Source organism: Acipenser ruthenus, chromosome 2 (assembly GCF_902713425.1).
Source record: "Acipenser ruthenus chromosome 2, fAciRut3.2 maternal haplotype, whole genome shotgun sequence".
Classification (NCBI taxonomy): domain Eukaryota; kingdom Metazoa; phylum Chordata; class Actinopteri; order Acipenseriformes; family Acipenseridae; genus Acipenser; species Acipenser ruthenus.
The window spans coordinates 20,346,551-20,358,055 of record NC_081190.1 but is presented as its reverse complement, the minus strand read 5'-3'; the positions used below and the strand labels follow the sequence as shown (position 1 = coordinate 20,358,055).

Genomic DNA, 11,505 nt, shown 5'->3' with positions numbered 1-11,505 from the left:
AGAGAGAGAGAGAGAGAGAGAGAGAGAGAGAGAGAGAGAGAGAGAGAGAGAGAGAGAGAGAGAGAGAGAGAGAGAGAGAGAGAGAGAGAGAGAGAGAGAGAGAGAGAGAGAGAGAGAGAGAGAGAGAGAGAGAGAGAATTTTAAAAGATAGTCAAAGTGAATTGGCTGCAAGTGGGACTTTTGGACTTTTGCAACCAAACCTTAACATTACTTTAACAAAGTTTTTGCCATGGAATTTCCATTGTTTTACAGAAGGCACATTGGAAAATCAAACAACCACATCTGTCACATAATGTAGTGGTGAAAACACAACTTGAGACACTAAGTTTTTTTTTTTTGTTTGTTTTTTTTTTAAAGCCAGATTTATTGAAGCCAAATCAAATGTGAAAAATGTTAATCCCTGCCCCTGAGACTGGAGAGGTGGGGACACATTTTATCAGTAGTGCTGAGGGAAGTTATTCTTCATGTTGTATGGCTTTGTCCACTCTCTCTAGAAAGGTTATGCGTTGTGCGCATTGCCTATCATTACATTGAAACCATTGCTCATCTTTTCGCACCCAGGCGACATAGTGACCATGGTTGATGGTTTTCTCTTTGTGGAACACAATTGTCAGAGTTTAAAATGTTTTCCTATCAATTACAACTCTGTCATGCTTGAAACTGGCAAGTGCTGTATTAATTGTAATATCATATAATTTTAATAAATTATAAACATTATGGGGGATAATTAATTCCGTGTCTGAATTTTAAAATGGCGCTATATAAATCTGGTGATAGGAGCAGTATGTTTTCTAACTCTGCACAAGTAACATTCCAAATAAGTAATTTTTGGTAGGAAGAAACATAAAATGCATTCATGTCTTTACAAAACCATTTTCATTTCAGAATACTCTTTTAAAACCTGTAAATAAGAGCAGGTTATCATTTATGTCTTGTCGTCAACCAACATTTTATTATTGTTAAGCTTCGCTAAATGCGGACCACAGTACGCACCTCTGAAAGAAAGAAATCTGTACTGTAACAGTGTCGTTGCTTGCAATTGCTGTACTAGCTACATGCTAGAGGTTGCGTCCCCACCAGTTTAATTTAATCTTAATTGTATAATAAGTAACACTATACACAGGGTCACTTTCTTTTTCACATTTTATTATTTAAAAGCACAGAAAAGTTAACAGTTTTAATACCAACAGCAACATAGATTTGTTTGTGGAATGGAACGGTATCATTGAACTCCCGACCGTACCATTACAACAAAAGCGAGAGGAGGAAAATGAAAATCTTATTTCCTAAATTTAAAAAAATTATTAAAAAATAGTATTAGTTTCCCCATTGTTGATAAACAGCTGTTTTTTACGCCACTCTGTGTCTTAAAAAGTATTCAACCAACTCTATACAATCCAATAGAACAAAAGAACTCAGGGCCAATTTCAAATGGTCTTACAATAGTGTCCTAGTCTGTGTTTACAGTATGTACCATAGAGCTGTAAATCTGCCCCTTAGGAGGCACAATAAGATCCGTTTGACCTCCATTGCAGATGCCTCCCTTCGTCATAAGACTTTCTAAAACGGTCATATTTAATGATATTGATTTGAGCAAATCATTCTCTTCGGGCTTTCCATACTCAAACATCAGTGGACATTTATCTGATCCACTGATCTGGTGATCAAGTCAGATCAGGGGTCTCTTTGGTATTGTGGGGTCAGTTGAGGAGCTGTAGCTGGTCTTCTTGCTCTCAGACCAGACTCATGCAATTTGTTTCTCCCAGTTGGGTTTCTTATGGTGACTCCAGTTGCCGTATTGCATAGGTATCGGCCATTTTCTGGTGTGGTTGACCTTCACCAACCCACCCAGGGTGTCTAGTGTTCAAACCTGTGGTTTAATAAGGTAGCTACAATCTGGAAACAACAGAAAGGGTCACACTGAATTCCCTGACTACACATCTTGGTGTTTCCCAATTCCAATACTGGAACAGCTCTGGCATTCTGGACTTCGGTCAAAAATACATGTTTTTAAGAGGGGCATCCAGTGCACAATACATCTTAACAACTGGCACAATTTCCACAAGAACCTGGTGAATGACTTAACCATTTTTTAAAAAGTATGTTCATGGTGTTATTTTGTTGCCATACTTAAGGTTGGCTCCTTTACATTTTTGAGTACTAAGTATGTTATAATTTACCTCAACAGTATTGAGTTTTTTTTTTTTTTTTTTTTACAATACAATATTTTTATTACATTGTTTTTTATGAACACATATTTTTGTACATCAATTCAGTAGAACTACAGAATATATTCAAAAGTGAAATGCCTATTGTACATTTACTAAAGGATACATCATTTAAAGAGTGCAGCTCACATGCTAATTGTACTGCTAGTTTTCTCTTCATATTCCACATGCTCATTTGGCATTATAAACTTACACCCAATAAAAACACATTCTACTGAAGAGCTAACAAGGATATCCAGTTGCCAAAGTAATGAGATATTATTAAAAACAATTAAAAAAAAAACATATTTTCATTAAACATTATGACCACAAAAAACAATAAAATAATACAGTTAAATGTATTTGTTCTCCAGGTTTCCGCCACCTTTGCCATTTTGTAACCATATACTGGGCCTTTTTAAATTCATTAATACATTTTATTTTACTTTTTTTGCGTGTTTAATTTCATTGTACATGTATTGCTTTATGAGGGAGTGAGTCAAGCTTGCATGTTTAGTTTGCAGATCTGATTGAAACAATGGGCAAATCACATAAGCATCCAGAATCAGAACTACAAGTTAGTTTCACGTTTAAAACACTTCCTCATTAAGAATATTACAGTACATTCAGTAGTCCAGTAGGCCCTATTCACAAGTTACACAGTTTAAAAGAAAATGAAAATAAACTATAAACAGATGGAAATGCGAACTTCAATCTTGATTGTATGATGAAAATGGTTAAGAAACAGCCTTCATGGTTTTGTGAATATATCCTAGTTATTTAAAGTCTATTTTATGGGTAAGACATTTTTCTAAACTGTTTGACCAGTCTAGAACAGTTTTGTGCACAGTAAAGTTAATTAAATTTATCAAAGCAGGCTTATTTAAACAACACTATTTAAAGCTTTGTGAACCCTGTATTACAAATGCCCAAACCCTGTGAAGCTGTAAAGACACTGCACATTGATCTAGTAACCATGAAACTTTTAAATATCCAATGTAACCCATCCTACTTTTCTTTAGGTTAAGTTGGGTAAGCATTTCAATAAGGCTTCTCATTTCAGTAGAATGTGGTTTCTAGTCTTCTTTTTCCATTTCTTCTTCTGTTTTTCCTTCCAGGACGGTGCTTTCGGTTTACTCTTCCAGACTTCCAGACTCTGATCCATTTCTTTAGAATGTTGTTTTCTGGGTCTGCACAGAATTTCTTCCTTCGATAGTGCAGGCTGTAGTGGAGAATTGTTGAAGAAACAAAAAACAATTAGAATTAATACGCTTGGTTTCACGTTTTTGACAGTTGGATGTCATTTTTATCCAAGATAATCATCTAGTTATTCCCCAGCTTTCTGAACCTCTGCCAATTCACCACTTCTGCCAAGGTAACTCAGGTACACCAGCTATTAGTTTCCCTTTACATAGTTTTCAACTTGTATGTCTAAGAAGAAAGTAAAAAGCAATAGTTAAACTGGAATCAGGCAAAAATGAAATGTTCACTTTTATTTCAACTGAACAAAAACCAGTATGGGCTTAACAGACAGCGATTTTCCTGCATCATCCAATTTTTTCCCCTGCTGAAATAATTTTAAACAAATTGTAAAAATAGACACACAGTATGTTTAACCTAAATGAGTTCTGTAGCTTACATTGAAAACATTATAGATTTTGTTAATATACTCTTTATTACATACATAACAGCCTTGATGTCACAGATTCCATCGCTTTTCTGTATGTCAAACCTGTTGACTCTTTTCAACAGCCTCATGTGTATTCTTGTCCCAGTTTGACTACAGCAACTGGCCAGCGAAGCTGAAACAAACAACATCACTTTAATTTCTTACATCAGTTTATCAAACAGAAACAGCTTTTTTTTTTTTTTTTCAAACGGCATAGATAAACGTTGTTGTAAAATTCTTTCAAACGACCATCATTTTTGATTATCTGTGTTTTATAAGGTTACTGTAAACGCCTCACTGGCCTTCCCTCAAACAGTGTGTCAGGAGATCAAGACAAACGCCCCAACATGTAGTTGAACATGATTTTATTGAACAATTTTGTAAATGCAATGGTCAATTGAAGATATAGAAATGACAACAGTGTATTGACACAACATGTGGCCTCTTGCCAGCTGGGTTTAGGGAGACGATCACCTAATAGATATTTTAGGACAATCTGAGACCCCCACATATATAAGACAGCTGAAGGGCATTTGCAAAGGTGGAGGGCTGTCATCTCTCTAACTATGCTTAACAAACACCATGTCTGGCTCATACCAAAGTCCCTCTGTGCACATTATCTAAAATCTGATTGTCAGACAGCTGCTGATATTACTGTATAAATATTACTGAATCTGTTGTTTAATCTGGATTTGGAAGAGTTTAATCAGCTATTTCTTCACACTTCGCTAAACTCCTGATGTCATGCTGAACGGTTTGCAAAATTGTAAATATAGGGCGATTCCAGCTGAAGGTAACCGAATTTGTGAGTGTTTCATTCATGAACATGATATCATCCATAACTAAAACACTATATGCTGGTATATGTAGAACCACTAACAGAAACTTATAAAATTATATGACAAAGTTTGGACTGAAGTGTCTTCCTGGGGAAAAGCTGTGTAACTCAAACACGATGTGGTGAAGGTGGTAAAAAAATGCCTTTTTGATAACCCTTTTTTTTTTGGATGATCTATTCTAGACAAATAACATTGGTATCATTTTAAAGCTTTACGGTCTTGCCAATCAAAACATTTTAGACACTGAAAGTAAGAGTCAAGTACCCCCCCGTCCGTCCCCTCCACTTGAGCTGGACTGAGATACAGAGAGAGACCAGACAGGGAGAGATGATTCAAGAATAAAACCTACCTTCTGTTGGTGTTATCCCAACTGCACTAAAAATAACAAGTAGAGCTAAAATCCTCAGATCCATTGTGTGTCTGTGGTGGTGAGGCTTGTTTAAGCAATTATGCATTCTCTTGTTACATCCAGCAGTGGAACCCAATTTATTCTAACAGGCCACACCTACTGATTTTGTAAAAACATGTGACTGATCTAAAATTCACTTGTTGTGCAATCATTTTTTCCTCTTTTTTTGATGTCGTACTTCTAAGTGCAATAGAAAACAACAGAAAAGTCAGTTACATACATTCACCGCATGTGACAGTAAATTTAAAAAAAATAGAGCAAAATGCTAGTTGCAAATATTTACATACTGAGTACAGTCTTCATAGCAAACGATGGGCTAGATTTTTCAATGCTAGTACATCATTTTGGACATTAGTTAGGTAATATGCATATTATGCAAAAATCTTAGTTGCTTTGCAAATTATCTAAGTGAAGCCCAAATTCAAACTTTAGCAAGGTCATTTATGATAAAATGAGAAATATCCATCAGCTCTGAATATGCACAGAAATAATTAGCTAATGTGGGATTAGGAGCCGATAGATACTGGAATAATACATACTTTAGGGAGTTTTAAGTGATTGTAGATAACAAAATATGTCCATAACCAGTTTGTGCACTTCTGTTGTACAAGTCTCACGTTGTAAAGAAACACATTTCAACAGCCAACAATTTTATTTTAAAGCGTGATATGGTACTGCACTTGGTTAAAGAAATCTGTATGCAAGTCATGCTTTCATTTAGTGTTGCATAGGTTTACATATTTCCCCACTGCTTCAATTACTTATTTCATTAACCAACCAGCTGCTTCCATTATTATTTATTTATTTCTTAGCAGACGCTCTTATCCAGTGCGATTTACAATTGTTACAAGATATCACATTATTTTTACATACAATTCCCCATTTATACAGTTGGGTTTTTACTGGAGCAATCTAGGTAAAGTACCTTGCTCAAGAGTACAGCAGCAGTGTCCCCCACCTGGGATTGAACCCACGACCCTCTGGTCAAGAGTCCAGAGCCCTGACCACTACTCCACACTGCTGCCCACAGCAGACATGCTTTCAGCCAGTAACATGCTTTGACCCAGAAGACACTGGTAAAATGACCCCAGGAAGTGCAAACAGAGGAAATCAGGCCTAGAAACTTAGAGGTTCCTTTAACCTAAAGTACTATCAGATATCCTTTTCTAAAAGGAGTATACCTGTTTGTTACAAGATGTGTTTTTTTCAAAACTGATATAATTCCTTTTTTGTGGATGACCAAAATTTTGCACATTCACTGAAACCAGCTATAAAATTAGCAAATGCTGGTGCACCAATAACACACCCACACATGCCACCTACACACGCCTTCAGATAAACTTTCTTTTCATCAAGAACATAAAAAGGCTGTAGAAAAAAAGTGCCCAAAAGTGTTAATCGATATCTCAACACATCTATACACTGTGTCAAAGCGCTTGTTTCTTTCAATAGCCCCTGTAAGAATTGCGAAAATCTAAATCATGCCATTCCAGGTTGCCAGTTTCAAGTTTTCAAGCTCAGGAGGGATAAGTAACCTTCTCCAATGATTATGTCTCACATTTTTTCAGGTGTCGAAAGTGAAAAGCTGCTGCCAGGTGTGCTCTACAGAATTCCTAGTCCGTTGTACTGAATTGTCACATTTAAACCTCATTCTCCTCAATACAGGAAAGAACAGCCTGTCAACTGAGCACCTACAGCTATGGCCAAAAGTTTTGCATCCCCCTATAGAACTAACTAATTTTGCTTCATAAAGTCAAACGAAACCTGCTTAATAATGTTATGTTAGCATATTGAATTACATACCGCTTTGTAGTTTTCTATATACTTAACAAAAAACTGCCAAATTGAAATATTTGACATGAAACACTGTACTACCATTATGGCTTCCGGATAGATTTCTGCGATATCATTTTGTACTTTCTTTGATTACATCATGATGTAAATAAAAGATCTAAAATTATGGCCATATATATATATATATATTTTTTTTAATTAATGTCTCAATCCTAACATTCTAGGGGCTGCAAAGCCTTTGGCCACAGCTGTACAACTAAGACTATAAAAGTCTGTCAGATGTGCAGTGTTGCCAACTGTGACTGAAACACAACAGGTAAATAAAGCCTTTTTGAATAATGGAAAACGTCAAAGAGATGGAAGCTCAAAAGCATGTGCAGTGGTTTGCAGTATTCACCCCCTACCAATAATGTCACATTTTGTTGAATTACAAATAATGTATGCACAGTTTTTCAAACAAACTTTTTTTATTCAAAGCTGTACTGGTTAAACTGAACACTGTTATATGAGGAGGATGTTAAATGTCAGCAAAACTTGCTAAGAAAATGTACAAAATGAAATTTACTGGTTGCATAAGTATTCAGCCCCTTAAGTCAGTACTTGGTAGAAGCACCTTACTCATTACTGCTATGAGTCTTTTTGGATAGGTCTCTACTAGATTTGCACAATAGGATGGTGAAATTTTTTATCATTCTTCACAGGAAAATTGCTCCAGTTCTGTTAAGTTTGTTGGGGATCGTCTATGGACTGCAATCTTCAAGTCTCGCCATAAATGTTTGGTTGGATTCAAGTCAGGACTTTGACTGGGCCACTCAAGAACATTAATTCTCTTCTTGTTCAATCACTCCATTGTGGTTTTGGCTTTGCGCTTAGGGTCATTGTCCTGCTGAAATGTGAATTTCCTCCCCAGTTTCAGAGTCTTGGCTGACTCAAACAGGTTTTCCTCAAGGATTCGTCTGTACTTTGCACCACCCATTCTTCCCCTCTATCCTGACAAGCTTCTCTGTCCCTGCTGCAGAGAAGCATCCCCATAACATGATGCTGCCACCACCATGACAGTTGGGATGGTGTTGACTGGGTGATGTGCAGTGTTGGGCTTGCGCCAGACGCAACGCTTGGAATTTAGACCGAAAAGTTAAATTTTTGTCTCGTCTGACCACAAAACCTTTTTCCACGTCTGCAGTATAATCTACATGCTTTTTCGCAAACTCCATACGTGCTTTAAGATGAGGCTTTTTGAGTAATGGCTTCTTTCTTGCCACCCGTCCACACAAGCCAGCTTTTTGTAGGGACCGGCTTATTGTTGATGTGTGAACACTGACTCCCATCTCAGACACAGAACTTCGCAAATCTCTCAGGTCATTGTTGGCTTCAGAGTGACATCCCGAACTAGTTTCCTGCTTGCCCGGCTGCTCAGATTGGGAGGGCGATCTGATCTGGGTAGTGTCTGGGTGATATGATGCATCTTCCACTTCTTAATGATGGACTTCACTGTGCTGAGAGGGATAATCAGCGCCTTTTAAATGTTCTTGTACCCTTCTCCTGCTCTGTGCCTCTCTACCACTTTATCCCTGACTTGTTTTGAAAGCTCCTTGGTCTTCATGGTTGCTTTCTTGGATCACTACATGAGTTGCAGCTTGAAAGCCCTTATATACCCAAGGGAAATTATCTACAAGTGAAACCACTTTGAGTACACACTGGCTGAAACCATTTCACTAATTCTGTGACCTTTCAAACAAATCATTTGCACCTGATTTAGGGCTGCAGTAGCAAAGGGGTTGAATACTTATGCAACTGAGATGAACCTGTTTTTCTCTGTAAATCTTACTTATTTATAGTCTATATGCATTTTTTTACTTTATCAATGTGGAGTAGTTTGTGTAGATTCTACATGTAAAGTCTAATTTGAAAGCGTCATGGAGTACGCTCAGGTGCCAACAAAATGTGAAAACTTTGCAGGGGGGTGAATACATCTGCAAACCACTGTATATTATATTTTATATATATATATATATATATATATATATATATATATATATATATATATATATATATAAACAAACAAACAAACAAACAAACAAACAATCTGCAGAATGAATAGCAGTGTCGGCGCTTACAGCAAATCCCCTTATTCCAATGCTTACAGCAAATCCCCTTATTCAAATGGAATAATCACCTCTACATTTGTATGAACACAATCTTTTATATGTTATGCACAGAATATGGAAAGGACAAGGGTCAATAAACCTAACCTTAGTTCTTTCCTACAAGTGACTGTCAAAAATGAAGCCGTATGGGGTCCGAGGTCATAGTGAAAGGTAGTGTAGCATGTCCATAATGGTTTACACCATATGAGCTGTTGAAGCAGGGATGCTTAATAAAAAAAGTGACAAAATACTATTAAAAAAATCTTTATTTTGTAACTTAATAAAAATATATACACAATTAAAAAACACAAACATGACGCAGTTATATACAGTCGCTACACAACAGTCTTTAATACAAATCATTCAAACCCATTAACATTCTAAAATACTATTCACTAAGAATCTAATTCACTTACTAATAATGTAGACACCCCGTTCAACATATACACTATTTTTTTAAATGTTTAATTATTTATCAATAAATAAATGTTCCCATCCTAATATTCCCCATCGTGTTTAGAAGTGTGATGCACTCTCCTTCGTCAAATTATTCTGAAACAGAAGAAAATGGTCATAAAAATATATACTGTGTATATACAAAACAGTCCAGATAGGAACACTGCCTTTTCATTATTGTTTCACCAATGAAAACAGTGATGGAGGAATTGTATCTAAAATTGCGATTTATTTATAAAACAGTTTCATCTCAATTGAACCCAACAGAGGATTTTTCTTTTTCTCCTTTAAATTAAAATTAATTAGAATAATGTCTATGGATTACATGGCCAATACATTTGAAACTATTTTCACTTACCTTTATTTATTATTATGGAAGGCAGGTGATCCTGAATGTCTTAATCCTTTGGACATTCTGAAAAGTGCTGTGGGAACATACATATTTTATTACTAGTACAGCATTTTTTAAATGTAGTGAAAACAACTGAGGAGAAAAAAAAAATAGTAGCTAATTAAAGGTTTCAATTTTTATAATTTTTTTTATAAATAGGATTCTGTCAAAATAGTTGCTTAACTTGTATAACAGTTGGGTAGGCCCCATGAAGGAAGCATGCACCATTAAGTGCTAGAACTAGTTTATCCAACTCTTACAAAAAGGACGTGACTTTGACATGCCTTACTTTCTGTTCTGGGAATAAGCCTCACAGGCTCTCTGTCTGGTTTATAAAAATAAAAAAAACAATATAAATTAACATCTCCATCTGCCAAATGCCTTTGGCATTAATTTACAAAAACATGACAAATACATCCAAAATAAAAAAAAGTGCTGGCTTGCACCAGCATGCCATTAATTTGAAGAAAAAAATCGGAGCACTATTTGCTGGGGGAGGGGTAATATATGTATTAGAAGGAAGCAGGATTCAAATGCAAAATGGTTCCTCACCTGCTGTACTTGCTGGATCTCCCTCATGGCTAAGCGTATGGAGGGGTAGAGCCGAGGGAAGTGGCGTCTGTTACTGCTCTCTTCATGATCCTCGGAACAGTTCCTCTGGCTCTCCTTTGCTTCTGTCTTTAGTTTCTTCTCAGAGATCCTTTTCAACACTGGTGGCACCTGTCTTTCCATTGTCTGGTTCTGATCCAGAGGCGCAAAGAGTTTGAGAAGTTCTAGATGGACAGGATCAGAGCTAGAGTGCTCTGAAGGCTCAGAATCTTCTTCAGCAGCCAGGGATGAGGGAATCAGCATCAGGTTCTTGAGCTCTTCGTAATCCGGCTCCACATTGCTTCTCTAAAATATGGTGTAGTGGACGGAAACAGTAGGACATTAATAATAAACACAAATGGGAAATTTCATTAATGAAACTACATTTCTTCATACACACAGGGGGAAACATCACGTCTACCAGATCTTTTGCCTACCTGTCCACAGGGAACTGTGAGAAGCTCCAGGAAAGGTAGGATGCCAACCTTCTTGTGATATTCTATCAAGTCAAGCAAGGAAGGATGGGCTCGGGCCTCTCCTAAAATGACATACTTGCCATTTGTTTGCATTTCAATCATGTAGTGCCGGCATCGGTCCTTACCCCTGCAGGGCAGAGTGAATACATTATTTAGGTCACACAACATTTGTTTACATTCTTACACATCTTATTTTGTCATAAGTGACTTTTCATACAAGTACAAACATACATTGTTTTACACAGGGCAGGATATACACTTTCCTTTAAACTTAACAGTTGACACTGTCTGCTATGGCATGAAGGCCACAGTCTCACGCATGATTCTGCGGATATAAACACTATAGATTCACAGTCATATTAGCTTCTCAGGGTGCTGGTATGCAACATCAAATTATTTGTACTCACATACCTGAATGTTAGTGTATAACCTTCTCGACTCTCGCTAACTCTAATCAAGAAACAGCCAAGTGATTTATCAGTCATTAAATCTTCTGCTTGTCTGCAAAATGAATGAAAAAATACAGGTT

The 11,505-nt window shown here is 36.6% G+C and overlaps 2 protein-coding genes across 3 annotated transcripts in view; both read right to left on the bottom strand.

The window, feature by feature from the left end:
* Window positions 1-1,125: 1,125 nt before the first annotated feature.
* Window positions 1,126-5,201, bottom strand: LOC117963573 (C-C motif chemokine 28-like). The gene is made up of 3 exons (XM_034904196.2): window positions 5,065-5,201; window positions 3,892-4,009; window positions 1,126-3,429 (listed from the first exon to the last, which is right to left on the bottom strand). The coding sequence occupies exons 1-3, from the start codon at window positions 5,168-5,170 to the stop codon at window positions 3,267-3,269; spliced, it is 387 nt and encodes a 128-aa protein (XP_034760087.1). The 5' UTR covers window positions 5,171-5,201; the 3' UTR covers window positions 1,126-3,266.
* A 4,112-nt stretch (window positions 5,202-9,313) lies between these two features.
* Window positions 9,314-11,505, bottom strand: part of LOC117963575 (myosin-IIIb-like) — a 47,502-nt gene continuing 45,310 nt past the window's right edge. For both annotated transcript variants that reach the window (XM_058991512.1, XM_058991516.1), the window contains 5 exons: window positions 11,388-11,477; window positions 10,938-11,103; window positions 10,465-10,806; window positions 9,880-9,946; window positions 9,314-9,617 (listed from right to left, as the gene is read on the bottom strand). In XM_058991512.1, the coding sequence (XP_058847495.1) occupies window positions 9,920-9,946; window positions 10,465-10,806; window positions 10,938-11,103; window positions 11,388-11,477 (625 nt within the window). In that variant the 3' untranslated portion in view covers window positions 9,314-9,617; window positions 9,880-9,919. The remainder of the gene's footprint in view (window positions 9,618-9,879; window positions 9,947-10,464; window positions 10,807-10,937; window positions 11,104-11,387; window positions 11,478-11,505) is intronic.